The sequence below is a fragment of the Dermacentor variabilis genome, chromosome 1 (genome assembly GCF_050947875.1).
Source record: "Dermacentor variabilis isolate Ectoservices chromosome 1, ASM5094787v1, whole genome shotgun sequence".
NCBI lineage: Eukaryota > Metazoa > Arthropoda > Arachnida > Ixodida > Ixodidae > Dermacentor > Dermacentor variabilis.
This window is the reverse complement of record NC_134568.1, coordinates 237,782,620-237,806,203: the sequence shown is the minus strand read 5'-3', so window position 1 is coordinate 237,806,203 and position 23,584 is coordinate 237,782,620. Positions and strand designations below refer to the sequence as shown.

General features: G+C 44.2%; 2 protein-coding genes across 2 annotated transcripts in view; one reads left to right on the top strand and one right to left on the bottom strand.

The window, feature by feature from the left end:
* Positions 1-2,076: 2,076 nt before the first annotated feature.
* The window catches only part of LOC142560125 (uncharacterized), a 53,736-nt gene continuing 32,228 nt past the window's right edge, over positions 2,077-23,584 (bottom strand). Inside the window, exon 5 of the mRNA XM_075671964.1 lies at positions 2,077-2,216. Coding sequence (XP_075528079.1) covers positions 2,206-2,216 — 11 coding nt within the window. The 3' untranslated portion in view covers positions 2,077-2,205. The remainder of the gene's footprint in view (positions 2,217-23,584) is intronic.
* Cdc45 (cell division cycle protein 45) lies at positions 4,582-7,042 on the top strand. Its single transcript, XM_075671920.1, has 2 exons — positions 4,582-5,454; positions 5,867-7,042. Exons 1-2 carry the CDS (start codon positions 4,793-4,795, stop codon positions 6,837-6,839), a joined length of 1,635 nt encoding a protein of 544 aa, XP_075528035.1. The 5' UTR covers positions 4,582-4,792; the 3' UTR covers positions 6,840-7,042.

Here is a 23,584-nt window from a genome sequence, read left to right as displayed (position 1 = left end):
TAACGCTTTCAAATTTATGCATGGCCGCTTGACGAAAGAGACGATCAAAAACAGGCGTATAATATTGTACACTCAACTAATCAGCAACGATTTGTCGTGAACAGAACATGCCAGCAACGCGCTTCCACGGTATTTTACAACTCATAGTTTCGACATCACTATAGAACTGCTCCTCTCCTTCCATCTTTTGCATCGGCAAAAAAGGGGGAGCAAAGGCAAGCTGAAGGTTTGTATATTTCAGCGGCACTAGAACGTGTTGGAAGTTTCTATGCTTCCTAACTCTTATTTCTTCGCAATAGCTCTCAAAAGCAAGAAAGTGCAGAGTTTTGTCGACCGGGCATCAGGGGCCAAATTGACAAAGCTTTTCGTTCTTAGGAGGTGCCTCGCGAAGTGCCTCGAGCGGCCAGTCGCGCGGCAATTTTGCGTGTATTCGAGGGGTTCTTTCACGCTCGGAAAAACGCTTTTTGAAGCACGCATTGAGCAACAGAAAGCTGTATCTGGAGTTTTTCATGTTGCTCTACAATTTTCTCGTCGACACTTCTCATCAAATCTTATTATTTGAGAAGTTGATTACTTAATTGAGACTGATTATGTAATTAGGCGGAATGTAAGAAAAAATAAATAATCTAACTCCAAGCGAAGGCAAACAACTTTACCTTGGTTTTGTCCAGCTACGTGGCATTCATGTATTTTTAAATCTTGGTGCATGATAGTTGGGACACCCTGTATGCGTATATCGCATATAGAAAGCCAGGAAAAAGTTGTTCTTCATTCATTTTTCTTTTAATTAAAGAAAGATATTTTTGGTAATTTCTGTTCTGACCTAATAATGACCATGCTCATTCCGTTTGTCAATTGTGCATGCAGTTCTCTAAAAAAAAAAAAACGATTCAAGATAAATGGAATGGTCTCTCTTTCGCTTCAGTCAGAGGTGAGACTTGGGATGCAGCCCCCTTGGCTCTCTCCATCGCGAATTCTCTTAATCCAGCAGTGGAGATAACACTCACAAAAATGCAGTGTGTCTCGTTCAAGTCGATCAAAAGCATATTAAAAGAAATAGAACGAGATAGATGTAATTCACTGCGGGTGCGTGAAAAAGAAGATATATGAAATAGTTTCCGCTGTTTATCGATTATGTCATTAGCCTAAATAAATGTTCGGAAGTTTGGTTGAAATTATAGTTTTTTTTAAGTTCTACACGTAATCGATAATTAAAGAAATATCAGAGTTCAGAATAACTCAGAATCTCACTATATATACGGTCGCTCTTGCATACTACTTTAGTCGCGCAAGCGGATAAGAAAAACATGTGTAATAATGGCTCATTAATTGTGTGTTTACGCGCAACACCGTACAATCCAATGCGTCGGTTTGACTAACGCACGACTTTTATTTTAATGCTTGGACGTCTACGTGGGAAACCCTGAATATTCTTTTAAAAGCTTATTTACAGCACTTCTCCAAAATAATACTCATGTACAAGGTAAACGTAAAAGGCTAGAGAACAGATGAAACTCGGCGGCGGGTTCATACAATCGCCTCTGAGAAAAACTTTACATTCGTGCATATAATGAATTACTAGAAGGACTAAGTTGCACATCTGTGGAGTGTTGTTACGCAACAAACAAAATGAGAACGTAAACGAGAAAGAAAGAAAGAAAGAAAGAAAGAAAGAAAGAAAGAAAGAAAGAAAGAAAGAAAGAGAAAACGTCCCTCTGAGCAACTCAGCTCAAGGCAGTGGAGCGGACAGTGCGATTATGTAATTTTGAGGAACATCTGCGAAACATGAAAAGCTGGTTTTAGGAGAACTATAACGGCACGCCCTTGTTTAAAAAGAAAGACGGTTTTGGCAGGAAAATACAGTGCGGCCATCATGCATTTATAGAGAAGACGGCGGCGGGAACAAAGACCACGAACATGGTTTGCACCTACATCCGCGAACACATAATTAAACTTTTGGAGATAGTAACATCGGCTTAAAAGCAAGAAACACTATCCTTTATAGTCCACATCCTTTACATAAGAACCGCGCCGACCCTGTGAATGCAGACATAAAAAGGAGGCGTTGAAAGAGCGCTCTCTCAACATTATATACAGCACACAACACAGCAATGAGTATAGCACACGGTGACTGTCCACTGTGCTTGAAGAACGCTGATCCCCGCAAAGAGATGGCCCAAGCTTTCTGCAGGCTGGGTCCCAACTTCATGAGTATTCTGAAAGAGAGAGAGAGACGAAAGAGCAATTTATTGCCATATGCTGCCGCGGAGCTAGCTTAATCTTTAAACTACAGAGAAAACAAACTTCCACGCTGTAGCATGTTCAACTAATGGCAATTTTCATAATGTTCAAGTGTACAACACTACATATCACAATAAAAGCGTTTCCAATGCTATTTGGTCCGTCACGACCAATGACGGGGTAGGCCGGCTACCAGTTAATTTTGATCTCAACGCGTACTGAAATGTGAAAACAGAACAGTTCTTGCACTTCGTCCAAATACCATCAGATGCGGTAGCCTCTTGCAGCATTCATTCTCCATGGTCAGTTGTCATCTCTAACAGAGAATGCAAGCATGGTTACAGGAGAATAGCCGAGAGGAGAACTGCGGCCACAGCAGAACGCTATGAGCTCAGCGCCACCGCAGTGGCTTATGAAGTATCCCATATAAACAAAATATGCTGTCCGTGTGTGCAATGCGCAATTACACACACAAAGACACACACACACACACACACACACACACACACACACACACACACACACACACACACACACACACACACACACACACACACGCGCACACACACACACACACACACACACACACACACACACACACACACACACACACACACACACACACACACATTGCAGTACTTTTTGGTACAGTATTTTGTTTCACGGTACGACGTATGCCCTGTATTATACACTTTGGTCTCACTGAGATAAATGTTCGTCGGCTGCACACCAAATTTATTTCGACTTTCTGTCCGAAGCCAACAAACATGTCGGATATAACTAATCAACTTTCCAACCATGTTAAGCAAGTACAGGGCACTCGTTTGAGTACTCTGGCCACTCCATTCGTAGCTTCCGGCACCTGTGGATTGGGCATCCGGCCGCAGGTACTGAAATGCGGAAGGATGGAAATAACTCAATAATTGTTACTCAAGCTTCAACGCGTGCTAGTGCAACTGAAACCGCATGGCCCCTATAACCTCAGTGTTCCCATTTTCCATTTTTCCTCTCTTTACCTTCCAGCTTTGTTTTTCTAGTGGCTGTGAAGTATATACTGTATACTGGGATGTATACAGTATTTTAATTTATTGCATAGTCTTAGGAAATTACCCCTTTAAATTCCGTAGCGTGTGGAAGCCAGACCCATCAAAAGTAGTCGCTTCAAGCGAAGAAAAAAAAAAAAAAAGACATGGACCTGTGTGCGCTTGTGGAGGTCGCAGGTTCTTTGTTCCTTAGTGAAATTGCGCAACCCGCTTTTGGGCATTGGCGAAACAAAATCAAAAAGAATCTTGTAAAATTATAGAGATATTAGTAGTACGTTAATAAATAATCATAACGAAGAAGCTTGTCCTGAACTGTCATGTACTAAACTATGTTATTGTAAACTTAAAGAAATATATTAAGGAGATGTTAACACTATGTTTATATATTAATGAGAATAAAAATTAATGAAAGAATTAGCATGACAATATCTTTGTATCACTGAGAAAAATAAATAAGGTAACGCATACGTTCCTGCTGCGCAAACGTATAGTGCCGACGCCTCTACGGAGAATAGCACAGGGAACGTAAGGTTGAAGGCGTAAGAATTGGTCCCCATCGCCCCAGCGGGCGATGAGGTCCAATTCCATAACGCGTTTCCCGTGAATTGAAAGCCTACGATATTCTAAAAGAAATGTTCGATGCTTTCAGGTCATGTGCAATACGCAGCTGTGAACTCTCCTTTCTTTATTTTCTTTGGTTTCATTTCTTGCCTCAACAATCCTGGTTCGCATACAAAATACTCTGGCGCCACTGCAGGTCGTACGATGCGTATTCCGATAGCTCAAGGCGGCGAGTGTCCTGCCTGCATCTACGCTTAGCACTTGCGTCCTAAATCATGTGCGTTGACGGTATAACACGAGCAACACTGGAAAACCGCGTGTATTTAGCGCTATATACTGCTTCCCAGCATGACAGACCAAGTCCACTGATGCCGACATAGGTCGAATACGTAAAGAGTTACACTGGGAACACAGAAGAGAAATCGCTGTAAGAAAAGAAGGTTACTTTCGGTATGGGTCATCGGCTGCTACATTCAATATGCGATGATGTTATAAAATTATGCGCACTCAAGCCCCGTAAACAGCAGCGCAGAATACGATAATCGCTTGCTGTCGCCGTAATCGCGCCGGGTGGTTGGAGAGGCTGGAGGCCACGCGGCCGGCGCGCAATCCCGCGTAGACGGCTGCGCTAGCTGCGCGTAGCGCCGCGAATTTTCCCGTCCGATTAACTGCTAAACCCCCCGTAATGGCGCTGCGAGCGCAAAACTTGTTTTTCGCCCTCATCGCCTCCCTTGCCACATGCCTGTTGCGTCTCCCGCCAAAACCGAAGAGCGCGGCGACGAGTCGCGCCGTCTCGGCAGCCGTTCGCTATTTCAAACAGCCACTTCAAGAGGGATTTGGCCTTCTGTCTAACTGCAGTTTATGAAATTATTAACGTCGTCGTCAGCTGGCGAACCGGTGACGTAAAGGTGCGTTAAAATAGTTTTGTGCACGTTTAACTTGCAACGATGTACGTGTCTAATCTTCAAAACGAGTTCTACTTAGAGGTGATCAAGAGCCGAGTTTTGGTTATTATTGCTGCGGATGTGGATGCTGTAGCGGCGTGCCGAATTTTGCAGCAGTTGTTTCACTCTGACAATGCATTGTACACGCTTGTGCCTGTGTCGAAGAAAACGGCCGTGGCAGCAGCGTACCGCGACCACGGTGAAGGAATTAAGAACGTCGTCTTACTGAATTGCGGTGCGACGTGGGACGTAATAGATGAGTGCAAGCCTGAAAACGACGACGTAGTTTTCTACATAGCCGATAGCAATCGACCAGTGCACATCCACAACGTCTACAACACAAGTCAAGTCCGTTTGCTAATGCCGCCTTTGCCGGAGGAAGGTGTGCCCGCCTACGATGACCTTTTCAAAGAGGACGAAGATGAAGACGAGGATGACATGTCCGTAGAAGAAGTCGTCGACCGACGGAGAGAGCGACGCGAATGGGAAGAACGCCGCAAACAGCTCTTGTTTGAGTACACCGAGTTCAGCTACCACGGTAAAGCAACCGCTGTTACCATGTTCGAAATGAGTTGGAAGATGACGAGAGACACGCCGGAAATTCTTTGGTGGGCGATCATCGGGCAGTCAGAGCAGTACATCTCCGGAAAAATTGAACACAATCGGTACGTACTCCGTACGGATGGTGAGGTATTGCCATCTTCCACTATCGTTTACTGGAGGGTCATCCTAGCTTGTTGGTTCTCAAGCAGCTTCGTTAGATGTAAAGCTGGAACGTTTATTATTATTATTATTATTATTATTATTATTATTATTATTATTATTATTATTATTATTATTATTATTGCTGCTGTTAATTTAATAAGCTTGCAAGCAAGGAATTAAAGACCTGTGAACTGTTGCATTATCACTACTGGTGCTTGTTGAAACTATTTGCACAGTCTTGTCCAACTGGTTTCAACCAACACTAAAAAGCCAGTTGCTCATAAAGAACACGATACACTGCTTCTTTTACTTTTCCATTTTCAGTTTACTTGCTCCTTTTGTACCCCCACCCCACCTCTTCTTAATTTGCAGGTATGTGCTAGAGGCTGGGGACCTCCAGGCACATGTTTCCCGTCAAATCCAAAGAAGAACTGCTGCACTAGATCCCTTGGCAGTCCAAATATCATTTGACCAGGAGCTGCATCTTCCTTTGTACACACATTGGTCCCTCATGGAGAGCTTGCGAAACACCCCAAATATTTTTTGCAAATTTAAGTTGTGGACTCAAAAAGGCTACCGCAAACTACAGGAGTTCCTTGCAGAACTTGGCCTACCACTTCTACAGTGTAAGCAGCAGTATGCTTCAATGGACATCAACCTCAGGAACAATGTGAAAGAGTGGATGTGCGACATGGCTGAGAAGTATGGGCTTGACAACCTACTTTTCGCCTGCTTCACTGGCAAATGTGGCTATCGGGACCACTTCTTTGCCTCTGATGCTGCATATGGGCTTATGGCTCTGCTTGAGTCTCCTGTGGATGATGTGACAACCAACTTCTTTAACACACTAGATGCACTTTCATGGTCGAACACAGAGCTGTTGCGTAATGGCATCCAGCTGGCAAAAGAGCGCTTGATAGCCACCACGCAACAGGTGCACTCTTTTATGGATCTGGGTAGTATCATTTGTGCTGGGCCCTTTCTGTATGGCACTGTGCAGGAGGGTGCCCAATACAGTCGGCTCTTTGGATGGCCAAGCGGGCTTTTTCAGTTGGCCCGGTGTGCATTGCAGGCATATGTGGCCAACACCAGGAGCCGTCGTTTTGCCAGCCTCCCCCTTGTACTAGCAGCTGACTATTCAAGCGACCCTGCTTACACACTAGTTGTTGGCATCCCTCCACTGTCTGAAGACTCGCCAAAGAACTTTTTTGGTCGTGCGTTTGAGCGAGCTAGCTCAATGACCCATTGTACATATCACGCTGACTTTTTTTTTTCGCCGGCTGTTTTAGTTTACAAACAGGACCGGGGTAAGTTTCTTGATGCTCTTGTGTCATTGTTGGTATGAATTATTACGAGGCTGCTTCGGTTGCAGCTGCCATGCCACTGTAGTTTGTGGGCTGTATATACTGTGAGATGCCTTGTTTTCTGTTTGCAATTCTTTCAATGGACAATGCAAGCACAACCATAACACTAGTCTGAGCAGATCATTCTGCCATGTTTTTAATACTATTTATTCAATGTATATTTATAACGGTTGCCTGTACATTTTTACAAAAAAAATCATTTGCTGCAATTTTTTCGGTGTAATGTACTCATACAGAAGTTGTGATCATTGTGGAACCTCTCATCTGACTGTTGATGAATAATTGCCATGTGATGATTTTATTCAACAAAAATATAGATTGACTTGCGATGTCAGTGATAAAATAAAGAACAGCTATTGTACTGGTCAGATATGCCGTGTTATTGATTGAATTTGCATCTGTGTGCAGATATGTTAATCAGTAATAGTGTAAAGCATAATGGTGCAGTTCTGTATGTTGTATTGGACATTGTTGGCTTTTATTGTGACACGTACTATAGATCCCTGTAAAGTACTACTGCAAATGCAATATTCTAAAACTGGTCTCATATTCTGCCATTGATAGTAGCAGTAAGTAGGCTACTAGAGTTTTTGTTCATGTGGCATGCCTTCTTTGAAGAAGGCCTTTCCTTAGCTCATTTTATCTTTATTATAATGTGATTGGAAAACTTTAGAAAGAAGTCTGGATGATTTGAGAAGAATTGCCTGGGTTGTTGCAGTAGAGCAAGAAAGTTTTTGTGTGTGTTTTTGCGAGAACCGAGGTGCTTGAGTTTTTATTTGTTACAACCATATGAAGCAACCAGACAATGAAGCCAGAAGAAGCATACGGGACATTAACTGCTATTGGTTGAAAATGTAGAAATAAAGAAAAGGGAGATGAAAGTGGTCGAAAAAACTTGTAGGTGGGAGCTGAACCCACATCTCCCGCATTACACATGCGGTGCTTTGTCACTAAGCTACCGTGGCAACTGTCCTTCCATCAACTTGGGTATTTGTGTATGTGGACAAGATTAGCCCTGGGAGTGTTAGCCAGTGTCACTCACAGCCATGGTGATGGATGTGGAACATCCTTTCGACTGCAGGTTTCACATAGTAGGTCAACTTAAGAGCAGGCAACTGGCTAATAAACCTTTGTATGCTACTTAATCACATCAAGACGGCAAAATTGGAGGGCCTTGTTATGCAGTACGCTTCCTACTGCTGCAGTGTTGGAACTATTTCCAAACAAAAGTCTGAATGCTTTGCATATAACTGGCTCACATTGAGGACCATAAGTATTCACTGGCCAGCTCATCAATGGCACAAGCCAGGGTGAGCAAGCAAAGGAACAGAAGTAAAGGAGCAGCCGGTAACAAAGGGGTGGAGAAAGCAATGTGGGAAAATATGGTGATTTGTAGCCTGCAAGAGAAATTAAAAGGAGCAGCATGATGTGTGACTTTGGCAAAGCACTACTTGTGGACGGCCATATCATTTATTCTGTTAGGAATAATAAGGAAAGCCTTGAAGGTGGCAAAAGGCACATTTTATTCTTGACTCTGTTGATAGAAAGCACTTGCAGGACATTTGTGATGTGGCACCTTTTGTATCCAGGATAACTTGCAGCTTATCTTTAACCTTCAAATTATTTCCCCGAAAAGCATTCCAAATTACACAAATTTTTTTATGTAGGTATGAATTTTTCGGTCATTCTGATTCTGAAAAATATATTACTTGAACCTTCACATTTAATTACATGTTCTTTTTGGACTTCTACCGCCTACTAATATTGAAAATTGAACCCAATGCCAACCAATGACCGTAACTCATCTTTGGCAGTGGGAGCCGCACAGTATCGGGCTGAACTGGCGTGACTCGTCATTGGTGATATTGGTGCAACCTTTCATGACAAATACAGCTAGGGATTGGGGGCTAAAGGGTTAACAAATGTGTATGGTTATTTAGGGTAAAACAACTGTAGTGCACTGTACCCCAAACATGGTTTGGTGAGCACTATTGTGATGCTTGTGGTGCTCAAGGGATCTGTCATATTTGCTGCTCAACAATGTCAATGGTGGCACTCATTATGGCTGGCATATTTGTGCACCTCTGAGGCATAAAGCTCCTTGACATCGGCAGCAGGGTCTATATTTTGTAAGGATTCTTTTCCTTCAATTGTATTCATTTCTTATTCGTCACACCCAGTAGCTGATCTCAGTGACAGCAGTTTAGCATTATGCTAGACAGTGGTGAGGGGCATAATGAAGAACGAAAATAATTTTTAAGAAATATAGACCCAGATCTTCAGTGAGCATAGTAAAAGTGTAAAAGGCAACTGGCATTTGATACGGTGTGGCCAGTTATTAAATCGAGTTGGGTATGTTGGTTAGTTGGTGAAGTGCAATTCACAGGACCACAATGAGAAGATGGAGGCAGGATGGGCTCTGCCAATCTAAGTCATATTCCTTAGGCAAAGTGTCAAGTTGTTGGCTTGCAAACAGGCTTTAGCACTTGCTGTTTATGTGCACGCCCTACTACAAAATATTAAAGGCACATTACTGGCAGTGGCCAGCTGGCATTTGTTGCAATCGGGTGTAACATACTTTCTCAACTGTCTCAAATCTCAAATTGTCTCAACAACAATATGCAGGTGAAAGGATAAAAGTATCCTTTGGAACAGTTTATATCAGTCCACACGCGACAGAATATGTGCACCTGTTACCCTAGTTACTTTACTGGCACACAAAGTGCATTGTATAAGAATTCTGGCATAACCTGTCATTAATAAAATTTGCCTTATCTACTGTTGGAGAAAAAAATATAAATAGTTGGAAATTTTTCAGAAGTTTCTCTGTTGTCTCCTTCATTGAAGAGGTTGAAAGCATGTAAACTTTTACCATGGCATAATTCCATTAAAGACGAATCTCCTTATGATGATTGCATTTGGCATACAAGATATCTTCTGAAAAAAGCAAGATGTGTTGTCTACACACATAAATAGCACTTGCATGTTAGTGTTAGCTTGAGCGTTGTAGTCTGCCAGACTAGAGCCTACAGCAAACAATAATTGGAAAAATAAACTGTTGCAAGTAGAGGTTGAGATTGCTTTTTTTACATACTGTGCTTGCTAAGCACCCATTTTTTTTTTTCCATTCATGATGACCAACGAAAGAGTGCATGCTTAGATTCAGAGCAAATAAAGCTGTGCTCACACTGTCTTTTATTACTAGATGCCCTGTGCCAAGAAAATATATGTTGCGAGCCTGGGGTGTGCTTAGATGAGATAAACTGCAGTAATATTTTGGTTGGTATGACATGTATAGAAAGATCTTACAGACTTGTGCTCACAAACTCAGCTAAAATTTGATGATAATTTTCTATGAAGAACCCAATGTCTGGCTAGTAATTCAACTTCAACCTTAATGTTGAGTAGTAGGTACAGAAATAGCAGGAATGTTGCTACAGTTCTTGCACAATGCAGAATTACACAAGCTTTGATTTTTATTTATTTTGTTTCCTTGTGGCAAATCCTCCCAGAAATTGAAAACGTAACTGTAATGAGGCATTCCATCTCTTCAGTTAACTTTATATGGCACATTAGAGGTAGATTCTCTGTATATGAGGAGTTGTTTGCTTTAGTTGTCACACGAGAAACAACTGAGAAAATTTTGACGTGCTGTTAAAAAAAAAAATTCTTTTTCTCTTTTATTCGCCTGAATTGCCATGCAGCATAATGTGGGAACAAAATTGCATGTCGGCATGGAGGCTCGTTTTGTGCAGATATTACAAAAACAACTTATGAAATGTGTTGTCCAAGGTGCATTGTTCATAGTATTCAGGTTGATCACTTCTTAATTCCACACCACTAAGTGTGCTTGCGGGAACAGCTTTTGTCCGAGGGCACGTCTAAAGTAGGTGGCAGGCATTCAGTGCAGACATAGAAGGTGAGCACTTTGGACACTGGAAATGTCTTCATGTAGTTTGCTCCCTTACTTTTGTCTGGCAGGTGCGAGCCAAATAAGTGGGCGTAGGTTTGGAGCTTTGCGAATGAAATAGTTCTTGTTATTCAAGTAATATTTAATTTCAGGTTTACTTTTTTTCACATATTACCTATGTCGAGAAATGAAGCTATTAATAATTTATTATGCCTCCTACCTTTGCTCCAAATGAAAGTGTTTGCTTTAAAGAGCGAGGAAGTGCAACAGCGTTCTTTTGTATGTTCTTGCTGTTATTTTCCTATTGTACAGGTGCCCCAGAAAGTATACGGAGCATGCGAGCAATGGTTGAACTGCATCTCCGTGCTCTACCGGTGGCAGCGCGTGCTACAGAGCATGCGCAAAAGAAATCTGCAGTGGCCGTGCGACTAATTGACGGCTCAACTGAAGAAACGTTACTTTGAGCGGTTGACGCTAGGGGAAGTTTTTGCGCTTGCAGCAGCTATTTATCGATGGCAGGCGCAGCTCTTCCCAGGAGGAGGAGTAATAAACTTCATTGCCGTTTAATATGTCCCAGAAGTGTCTGCTTTCTGCACGCGCGGCGCACGTCACTGTCCGGGCTTTCTTGAGGCATGCATCGATCACCCTTCTCGACAATCGACAGTCGCCGTGGTCAAACTGTTGCCAGTTACACAGTGGTGGCGGTGCTGTGCTTCAGCGACTGCTAAGCTCGATGGACTCTGTCTGCTCCCACTGCGTACGGTCATCATGCTTTATTCATACGAAAAAATTTTAAAGAATAGATAGTAAAAAAAAAATTGACAAAGCTACTTCTTCCTTACAAACAAAAGCTCGGGCAGTGACGCGCGTAGAGAAAGCAAACACTTTTGGCATGACCAGCTAGCCCCCGATAAATGGTTGCTGTTAGCGAAAAAGCTCCCCTAGCATTAACTGTTGGAAGAAGCGTTGCCTTGCCCACCCCCTTGTTGAGAAGCCTGCGCTTACATAAGCGCGCACCGCCGTGGCTTCACCTACGCCATCGGTGATCGAGGTACTGGTCAAAAGCATATCGCACGGACACCGATGATTTTTCTCCCGCACGCTCTGTGGTACGCGTTACCACATTTTTAATGTCTTTCTTAGTGAGTTACCATCATTTTTCGATATCAGGTATGTTTCTAGCCTTTCTCGTGGGCCGATGGGTATGAGCCCGTGAGGTCACTGGTCGCTGTGATGTTCCGGATAAGTAAATAAAATTGTCCTACGGTCGGATTTGAAAAGCAGACCTCAAACACAAAAGTCCGATAATGTATAAACATTACATACGCCACGGACGCCTATTCCCCACTACGGCTTGCTTCATATAAATGCATGATTAGATCAATATATAATCATCATAATTTTGGCATGCAAAACCGCAGAAATTAGTTACAAGGTACGCGTGTCATCATGCGTAAAAATGACATTTTTCCTATTCCCCTCACGCGAGGGGTGGCACATTGCTGTGCGCATTGATGCCATCTCACTGTCGCCCGCAACTCACTCAGGAAGATGTCTTTGATCAACTACTGGCGGTTGAATTGCCTTTCAGCATTTTCTCTATGGCGCCCCGAGATGCAGTTCGGCCACCACTCGCACGCGCCGTTTACTATCTAGGGCGCCTGTACAACCACTTAGGATGGATCGTTTAGTACTTCTAGCAGATTTATTATCTCAGTTTGTGCAGTTGTAAGTTTTGTTCATTTTGAGGAGCTTGCCATGTATGCATAACTAACGCAATTTATGGTTTATTACTTTCTTCTAAGAGGGATATGAAAGGATGTATTAAACTTCAGATTTGTGTTTAAGTGTCTGAACCTTTAGAGTGTACTAGAAAATTCTAGTACATATCCTGTGGGTGTAAAGTCCCTTGGTGCCATCATTGTCATTCTTTGACATCCATTTCTTTAAATGCATGTCATTTTCCACAAGAAGTTATACCCGTACTCGATAAATCTAATAAATCCTCAAAATCCAGTGAGAACACTTCGTCTGTGGGACATCCAAATCATGTCCCAATATCCGTTTACCGTTTCGGAGACAAACGGGACATCCGCCGGACGTCCCATTTCAGATATCCTTCCAGGGACGTCCCAAGAATATTGCATCTGGTCTTTTTTTGGGGGAAAAACACATGAATATTTGTCCTCCCAGAGGCTTTATTTTTTGGTTTCCCTATAACAGCTAGTTATGTTTTCTCATATGTTCAAATTATAATTTATTTAAGGCAGAAAGCTGGGTTAGTTGGTGGTTATTCGTATAAGGGGACATTGCACTAGCACGTAAAAAAGGACACGGACAGGAACATGAAAAAAGACACATCAAACGCTGCTAGTTCGGTGTGTCTTTTATATTATCTTATATTATTTTTATGTTATACGTGCCGTGCACGCTGACGGACGCGCCACTGGTGGCGGCCTTGCGCAGAACATGCGGGAGAGGAGCCTGGCGCGCGCCGTAGTTTGTTGTGTCGTTGATAGTGCTTCTCTGTCTTATTCACGTTTTGAGAGCAAGATAGGCAACACCATTCGCACGTGTGGGGTGGCCAAAGCTTCAGGGAATGTCGAAGAAGAATTGTTGCAGGGTGGGGGGCTCAAATACCGGTGAAAGCGTGCCGGCGATACGGTTCTAATCATTCCCGGCAAAGCCTCATCAGCGGGAGCAACGGTGGGAAATTTCTTGCTCTCATCGTTTCCTTTGTCTCGTTGGTGTTTTTTTCCACTCAATCATAGTTGGACGCGTGAGCAACGAAGTTCGTCTGCAGTGCAGCATGAGGTTTAAAGGCATTTCTCTGAAGTTCGGAATGCTGTTTGCCGCTTATATTGTTTTACGCTTCTCTACCGCGCTGCGCTAGCTAGGCAGCATGACTGCACGAGCGCATTGCATTGTATGTTAAAGCTACTGAAGCTTTCAAGAACTGAAATTGTTGGTTTCATGTGGCGCGTTAAATCCTCGTACCAGCTGTCGCACACTTCATGTTTTTACATCTATTTTATGCGTGGCATTGCACATGTTTAACTGTTGCTAGCTGCTCCATGCATAACTCTTGTCGATTCTTTTGAGCTGCGAAGTTTTCACCCTGCCTTGTTTGTAAAGGGTATAAATCACGCTGTGTCTCATCGGAATGATACCAAGGAAGTGCTTCTTTAACAGCTTTATTCCATTCGTCCGAGGGCATCTTAGATATTGTTTGCGTTTTCGGAAATGTGTTTAGAAAATAGGTAGTTCAGGGCGAGAATTGCTAATAGCTGCTGCATATGGTATTTTTGTTCCATTTCTCGCTGAAAAGTTCGCGTCCTCTTTAGGAAGTCATCACACCTCGATGCTGCCTGAGCAAACTTAACACGCCGAGTGATTTGTTTGTTTCACAACGTAGTCCCTTCTTGCATGTGAGTTTTGTACTCCACTGAATTCTTTCTTACGCTGCAGACGACTAAACCGGGCCTTGCCGCCAGCGCTCATCTACTTTGACTGGCGCTGCTCTGCCTTTAAATATATCATGTGGCACCTCTCTCTAGTAATATAAAGAAGTACTGAAAAGTTAGTCAGTCTTTAGCTTTGTACATTTTCCAAGCAGCTCCCTTGGGGAATTTAAAATTGCACAAACTGCAGCGGAAACGGTAGTTCATCGGCATATGCAGCAGAATCGCATCGGCGGTACAGCACTAGCACACGCTTTTATTAATCCGTGTGTTTGGTGACTTCGTTGGCTAGTGTACAAGTTTCCATCAATAAATTGGCAATTACTCTTCTTGAGGTGACTTCGACTGCACTTATTCGGCGATGTCATATGTATTCATCGGCAGAAAAATCACAACGGCATATGCAGAGATTGCACCGTGCGGATTTGTTTGATATAAGTCTGCACTAACGACGGGTGCTTATTATTCAGGTACAGAAGCAGCATTGCGGCAAGGGTAGAATAAAAAAACCATCGAGAGATCGCATCACTCAACAAAATTTATCGGCTAGTGGACATGAGCTCCACGTCATGTAAATGGGGTTCATGGCGTTTGTCTGCGGGAAACACCTTGCACGTATGTGGACCATGTTGTCCCAAACACCGGTAACATTGTGTTCATACCCGCTCGCACAGAGGTCAGCATCTTTCCTACAGCTGTCACCGCAGAAGCAGCAGCCTGGCACCCGAACAAAGGAGAAATCGCAGCCGCAAACTTCAGCCATCCTTGCTGCAAAGGGTTGTCGTCTGCTACTGCTCCCGCGTGTACTGTTGGAAGCATCCGCTAGGTGGCTTTCAGTGGCGCCTCTATAGGCGGTGCACGAGGCGAATAGTATTTATATTATTTTAAATTATAATCCGAAGCTATAATGTCTGCAGCACATCTGCACATCGTACTTTACATATTTTCTGAGGTAATTTACTTTTACAACTCTAGTTAGTTCAACATGCCTGAGTGAAGGCCTAGAAGAAAGTGGATTACACTGCAATTCCTCGTGCATCGCGTGCACACATCCGATCTTGCTGCGTGGGCATTCTGCTCGAACATTGCATCTGCTGCGAGTGTAATGTTCATTTATAGTAAACGCAGTTTAAAAGGCGCTGATACGTCCGTGCACAGTACGCAGCATCTCCCCACGATGTCCCTCCGCACATGCAGTGGATGTCCGCGCGGAAAGTGCGGAAAAACGATCGTGTGAGCGATGGCCGCTATACGAATTCAGCACATCCCATGGGTGTCCATATCCTAGCAGCGTTTGTCGAAAGGATGTCATCTCGATCACTGGGAACAAGACTATACATTTTTGTTGGGTGTGCGCGCAAGGGCATTCCATCACTTGGCACTACGTGGTGGAAAGGAGGGTGATGGGGGGTGCAGCAGGAAATATTTGGCAGGTCAGTCGTCCCCTCTCGCCCTTCTTTTGAGCTGCCCCTGATGGCAAAGCCATATTATGGATCCCATTAATATCCCATTAACATGCCATTAATATGGCAAAGCCATATTAATGGGATGTACTGAATGAATACACCCGTACGATCATTCGGCTGCACCTTTTTCGGGTGGTTCTGGGATCGAACCCGCGGCGACAACCGCCTATTTTTCCCACTTCAAGTACCATGCTTCCGTTGCGAGGAAGCAAGGGGTAACAATAATTCGCGCTTTAATCAGGTAGCTGGCCGCCTTCTCCGTTCATGAATCTCCTCTACTATGCAGATTTCCGTATAACTCATTTGTATGGTTGTCGGGTCTGCACGTGTAACACGGGCATATATATGCTCAAACAGGCCACGGAAGTTGGAGCAGCGCCATGAATAGGTGACCTCGCAGCTCGGCCCGATATGGGCGAACGACGGCACGGTCGGGACGTGAGACGCATACGCTGCCCTGCAAGCGGCGAACAGGCTGCTGCTTCGAGGGGTGCAGAAGCGTCTGTCTGATGAACGCCTACATGGCACAAAGGCCAGAGGAGAGGCTATATAAGGCTTGGTTAATTGCTTTGAAATGTGGTTGCTCTATGTCATGTAAAGTGGTGTGCCTTACGTGCTACCTAGCACTTGTGTAATCGGTAGCCAATTAGTGGACGCGGAAGGAGTCAATGCAGCAGATCCAGGGAAGTGTGGGAGCGAGTGCCTGCTCATAACGTTGTCCGAGCTGGCGCGGTCGCCACAGCGTCCTGACGCCAAAGCGCTGTTCACATGCGTCAAAGCACCTTTGGCTGAAGGCCGTCACAAAGCTCCGCGAGGTTGAAATTTGCACGAATAACCACCATCGGATGGCCGCACAGGTTTCTGCGGTAGCGCAGTGCGCGCCTTTTCTCGATTAGTACTTTAGTTCCTCCACGCTTCCGACGAATGTCACAGACACATACGAAACCGCGCGTCGATCGCCACACCACGCCACGCGCTGACTTTGCACTGACATGGGGCGGCTTCTGTGCTTGAGAGGGCTCAGACCCCTCTTGAGACATCACCATCTTTATGTTACCGACTCTCACTATACGACATTGTAGCCAGCGCGCGTGTTTCAAATGACAGGGTTGTTTGTGTCGATGAATAACTCGGCGAGTGTTCTCACCACATCCTGCGCGCTCCGATCAACTCATGTGGAGCGCCAGCGAGACGGAACTTAGGCGTTTCTCTAGTTGCAATGGCGTGCACCATTTTGAAGCGCACACGTTTCTCACCATGCAGGAGCGCGTAAGTGCTTTCCAACGGAATCACTAGAATGATCTGAGAAGAACTCTGCCATACAGAGCTATGCATTTATCGATGAAGACCCCTGTCAGCCACGTGTGTACATCGACTATGACAGCTAAAGGCCGGCACACTATAGTACAACTTTCCGGCTAACCGCCCGGGCGCTTGGTCTGATACTTCTCGCAGAGGCCTCATGTGCAACGTGTGAGGGAAAAGTGATAACCATTGTCTCTGTGCATTTGGCCCCTTACCCCCGCAACGCCTTTTAGTGGGATGCTTGATGTAGAACCACGATTGGCAACGAACTAGCAAATACCTGAAGTCCTAGTCGCAGCGAAACTATCAATGCAAGGCAGCAATCGAACCGCTCCCGCCTGCAGGTAGGGGCGTTTCGATTGCTGCGCAACAAGATCATGCTCCTCCGCCATGCAGGCGCAGATAATCCCTCTAAACGGCCTAAACTTAAAACCCACTCTTCTATGGGCTATATCACACTTGCGCCGCCTTTCTATCAGTGTTGCTTCTAACAAGGACAAGGACACTTCTCCTACTTGGACACTCGGCAGTTATCGCAGGTGCTGCGCTTATCGCAAGTGTGGGCTCTTGTCGTTTTCGGCACTGTCAAGCTCTAAGAGAGACACTAAAGGGAGACAATGATATCAGGCTGTACTCTTTGTCCGGCAGATAAGAGGCGACGTATTAAGCAGTAAAATGAAGACCGAAATTATTGTACTTTCGAGCCCAAACTTCGACACGTAGCAGTGACGCGACTGTGTGGCGTCACGCATTTTCGAGGACTTCGCGTTTTCGCACTGAAAAAATCTACAGAAGTTGCCAGGTTGAGTTATCACTTCCTTTCGAGGGCCGACCGCGCAACTTTTTGTCTGATATTCGACGACTCACAAGCCTCGACGATATATATCTTTGTAATTTATGACGCCATATGGAGCAGTTTCTGGATTTGAAGGTGATGTCGACATCCATTTTTTATCCTTACGTCGTTTTCTGGCACACCAAGCTTCGTGCTATCAGTATAGGATTTTCATTTGCTATTTCAGAAGTGTAATCTGCCAACCTGCCTAATAATTTAACGTACTTTAAGTGAGCAGCCTTCCGACGATGATGATATATTTGGTGTTTTATGTCCGAAGAGCGCTAGGTTAGTGTCAATGAGTTCGAAATGTAGTGATGAATTACGAGGAGTAAATGTGACGTGACTATAAAGGGGCTCCCAAAACAGTCCCATTCAAGTGCATACAATGCATATGTAATAAGATAACGCCTGTGACTAGTGAGGTGCACTATAAAGACGAAAGAGACACTGTGGAAGGATGATATGATCTACTATAATATTTCAGAGAAGCACTACTGCCTCCTTAACAGAGCTCTTGAAACCCAAGGGACTGGACTATACGTATGGAGGCACGTGCCAGACAAAACACGTTGCAGCTCACGTTGCAGCTTGGCCTCCTCCTTAAGAAGAAGCTTTAGCTCGGGTGTTCCTATCTAAATATATGTAGAAGGTAAATTCGTTTTTCTCGGCAACCACTGCACCAAATTTGACGATGTTTGTTGCATTTAAAAGAAAAAACTTAAATTCTACTGACTTCTGGTTTCGAATTTTGCATTTAGGTTGTCAATATTTATTAAAAATTGGAAAAAATCGCAAATTTTCAGGAAACGAAACTATCACGTTTAAAACTGTAACTCAACAATGAAAAATAATATCACAATTCTGTGAATCTCATCTAATAGTACATCTACAGCGGACAAAATTGATATGTTACAAATGAATCTCAAACAATTTAGTATTATCGAAATGCGGCTTTTGCAGAACCCTTGTGCACTACGTAACCAATTCACGTAAGATACAACTTGACACATCAAATTTGTCCGCTTTCACTCTTATAATAGATGCCGTTTGATGAACGGCGATATCTGTTTTTGATGAAAAGCTTTTCGTTTGTAAACGTCGTGCTTCTATTTTTTTCACAGTTTCAAGTTTTTCAAAATATTTTGAACAATATTCGGGCCCTAAATCGAAATTCGGCTTCCAGCAGATACTAGAATTTAACTTTCTCTCTCAAATTCAACAAATTTCATTAAAAGCGATCCAGGGGTTATCTCAGAGAAACGTTTCTGCGTTTTACATGTATTTGAATAGGCCGTGTCGGAGTTGAGCCCGAGCTAAAGTTTCCTCTTAAACAATTTGTCGATGGGTCAAATACATGAATAATAACTGCATTGCCATTGCCAAAGATGCTGCAGACGAATTCTTGAACGCTACGCACTGTCAAAGCAAGTAATATGTGTATTTTTTCATAAAAAGATATACTCGTATGTGCCAGAAATTGTGCTCAAAATAACTGATATCAATACTTCCATGTTTTTGCCTATTTAATAGGTAAACAAAATATCACACGATCTTTAGAACTATATAAGTTCGAAACCAGCAAAGCAGTGCATGCCACTGAAATGAAAAATGTAAAGGCCATGAAATGAACAAGTTGAGGACAAACATGTTAATGAAACTTTGTCATTCAAGAACCTTGTCTACATTTTTGTACATATGCAACGGCCAGTGAAAAATCTGAATGACGCTGTAATTTATTCCAATGTATTACGCAGGAGCAGCTGTCACCGGTCGTGTGTCGTGAGTAATTGCACCGAAATTATTGTCCCAACAGAGAGCACCTATATAATGCCGTTCTGCAAAATATACGAGGGCGAGTCAAATGAAAGTGAGCTACTGCGAATATATGACGAACGGGGTACTTTATTTAAAGGTAGTCCCCATGAGCATTTAGACATTTGTCCAATCGACTAACGAGTCGGGTGATTCCAGTCTCAGAAAACTCCCTAGGTTGCTGCTTCAACAAATCTGCAACTGACTCTTTCACGCCATCGTCCGACACGAATCTGTTTCCCTTGAGCTGTTTTTTTTTTTTCATTTGTCCCAAAATGTGGAAGTCACAAGGCGACATGTCTCAGCTGAATGGCGGATGTTGCAGTGCTTCCCACTTGAACTTTGCCAGTTTTGTATTAACCACATCAGCAACGTGGGGACGGGCATTGTCGTGGAACAATTAAAAATTAAGTAATGGGGTTTTACGTGCCAAAACCACTTTCTGATTATGAGGCACGCCGTAGTGGATGACTCCGGAAATTTCGACCACCTGGGGTTCTTTAACTTGCACCTAAATATAAGTACACGGGTCTTCTCACATTTGGCCCCCATCGAAATGCGGCCGCCGTGCCCGGGATTCGTTTCCGCGACCTCGTGCTCAGCAGCCCAACACCATAGCCAGGTCATGGAACAAGATGACACCATTCGTCAATTTTCCACGTCGTTTTTTTTTTTTTGCGACATGCAGCCGATCCGGCGTTTCAAAATATCGGAAACGATTCAGTCTCTCCGGCTTTAGCAAATTCTATCAGTAATGACCCCTGACGATCCAAAAAAAAATTGTCAACAACACCTTTCCGGCGGAAGTAACGGCATTTGCTTTCCTTGGGGGTGGTGAATTCGAATGTTTCCACTCTGAGCTTTGCCGTCGTGTTTCAGGCTCGTAGTAGTGGTGCCATGGTTCGTCCCCGATCACAATTGCAGACAAGAAGTCGTCATCCTCACTGTGATACCGGATCAGATGAGTCAAGACAGCGCAGAACCTTCTTCTGGCGGTGCTTCAAAATCTTGGGCATCCATTGCGCACACAAGAGCCGATAGCCGAAATGTTCATGAATTATGGTGTGAACCGAACTGTGACTGATGTTCACACGCTATGCCAGTTCATCGATGCTTATCCTCCGTTCTTGTCTCATCAGCTCATCAACCTTTTCAATTGTGCTGGAGGTGATTGCACGATGGCTTTGGCCCGGTCTTGGATCGTCTTTGCAACTTCCACGTCCTTTTTCTACCGTTTGCTCCAACACTTCACAGTGGCCAATGAAATGTAATGTTCAACGTAGACGGCAGACATACGGCGACTAATTTCTTTTTGGGAAACACCTTCAGCTGTCGAAAACCTCACGGCACCCCGCTGCTCAACTTCTGAAGTGTCCATTACGTCACGCAACCATGTTCATTCCAGTGTATGAGAGCCTTAAAGAACATTTACCCTCACACCTGCGTGTCACTTTTGCAAATGAGAGATGCCTGTGTGCTACGCGCATTCCTCGCAGATAATGAACCGAACCATTATTGCGCGGGATGGGTTGGCTCACTTTCATTTGACTCGCCCTCGTACATTAGAAATGCGAAGATACAATGGTATACAAATGCTTGATAAAGGGCAAAAAAGTGCCACCTTCAGCTGTCAAAAAGGGCAAAAAGTGTCACTGGAAAGAAAGTCCACTGCATGTATACACAATACCTCGCAACAAGATATTTAAATATACGTATAAGTCTCCAACAAATCTACGTATCTAAGGAAAAGTCACTGTATATAATGCGTCAAACGAGGCAAATAAACATGTTGCGCAATCACAGATTCACAGAATCCTAGATCCCGCCTCCATTCCATCCACTCCCCCCGATGTATCGCGCGCGACGGACGACGCGGCGGCGCGCTTCCTCCCCGGTTTTCTCCTTTGCGCGCACAAGACTAAGCCACCATCGTCGGCTCACCCATGCCACCCCCCCCTACCCTTTCACTCGCACATACGGTATGAGGCGCGCAGTTACGACGTTATCACCCTTAGACTTCATACGAAACATGAGGGTGACGGCGACAGCAGGAATACGCCTGGAGTGTTTCTATAATTGCTATCAGAATTAATATAATAATAGTATCCGGCAATTGAAGCGTGACGTGGCCGATTACTTTCCGCAAAAGAAGAACAAACTGTCACCATGCGACAATTCGCTGCGCCGCAACACTGTATATTATTAGGGTACCGAAATGTAAAAAAAAGAAACGCAAACGAAATGAAAAAAAAAATCAAAGGAAGGTATGTTGGCCACTATCCAATGCCTACTTTGGGCACCTAATGTGGCTACCGAATGAATATCGAAGAAAACGTGAGACGCTTGGTCCACCGAGAACCATACGCATAGTGCTCGGTATCCTACACCGGCGAGACAAGACTTTCCGGAGAGGTTGCGCTCAAGCGAACGGTATGAAATACATCGAGTCCCCACAGTGATGGCGGCGAGCGACCACTGTTTCTTTTTCTTGTCTTCTAGCCAGAAGGCGTCCAAAACTCTGCCAGGCGAAAATCCACTCGGCCAGACAAAAGCGAACGCGCACCGAAGTGCGCCACGCGGTGGTCGGGACAACACGAGAAAAACGCATGCGCTCTGGCAGCCCGAGGGTAGGGTAGCGAGAATAAAAAAAATTAGGAGCCTGAATGTGTCCTCACGAATAAAAGTCAAAGTAGAAAAAATAAATAAGAACGTAGTTACCCTGGCTGGTTTTAGTGTCTTGACATGGATGCTTAGGCGTAGATAAAAAAAAAGTGGGTATTTTTTTATGCGATATGACGGCACAAATGAACTACCACAACACTTCGTCTCATCGTATCTCGCTGCGTGTTTTGTCAACTTGTCTGATAGTGTGTTGATTTGGCTTGTCTCGTTGTATGTTCCGATCTAGGACTTTAGAAAAGTCAATGCACCTTTGGCGTCAAATGTTTATAACAACACTAAACCCACAAAGTTCCGGAATTGAAAATCTGAAGCACGACTTTGGAACTGTCAGTGCACCTTTCGCATAAAAAGTTTATTGGAACTTTATACCCATAAAGTGTCAGAATTGAAATCCAAGCGTTCCCTAGATTCCGCGGCCTCAGCGAGATGCCGCGACGAGCCCGCCCGCCACGCCTTTGCAACTTTGTGCTCGGATGGAGCTGCTTGCGTCACGATATGTGACTCCCGGTGCATGGGCGTTGCCGCGAAATCCAGCCCGATTTCGTAATGTTCGCGCTAAAATGTTTTTTCGAGCGTGAAAAGGGCATTCTAGACAAAATCAAGCATGATTTCCGGCGCCGAGGGTTGTTTTGGCCGGCGGCGCATGGACAGCACAAAAAAATTTCGGGGGGGGGGTGCTGAAGCCCCATAAGCCCCCCCCCTCCCCCCCCGCTCTTGGCTACGCCCCTGGTAATGATATAAACTTGCTAACTTTAAGAATACTGGGATGTGAACATCGTTTTATATTAATTACGATGACGGCTACTCATTATTCGGAAACCATTTGAAAACTATTCGATATTTGATTGGATTTGCTTCTGGTACTATTCGATTCGTATTCGATTAGGTCTCAAAAATCACTATTCGCATACCCCTACTAATTTCTTAATGTGCCACCGCCGACAGTACTGCATACACCTCTGCAGTAAATATACTTGTTTAGGCGTGCAAAATGTGGGATTCAGAGACAGAGGGACCGACAGCAGCATAAGACACGCCGTGACTTTGACGCGTCAGTGCAAAATTCAGGACAAGAATACTTCAACCGAAGTTCTAAAAAGTGCATTTGAATGTTTGCCTGTAGAGCATGTTTCGTGACTTCGATAAACAATGTGTCACATTCTACCAGCTGCCACTGCCATGGGGGTAGCATGCTTCGCCGGAGGCATTAGGCGATGTTCGAGAAGTGGGACACCCATTCATTCGCCGAGTT

Coding starts and splice junctions, on each gene's coding strand:
- Cdc45 (XM_075671920.1), top strand. CDS start 4,793: ATGTACGTGTCTAATCTTCAAAACGAGTTCTACTTAGAGGTGATCAAG. Junction 5,455..5,866: donor GGAAAAATTGAACACAATCG/GTACGTACTCCG, acceptor CTTAATTTGCAG/GTATGTGCTAGAGGCTGGGG.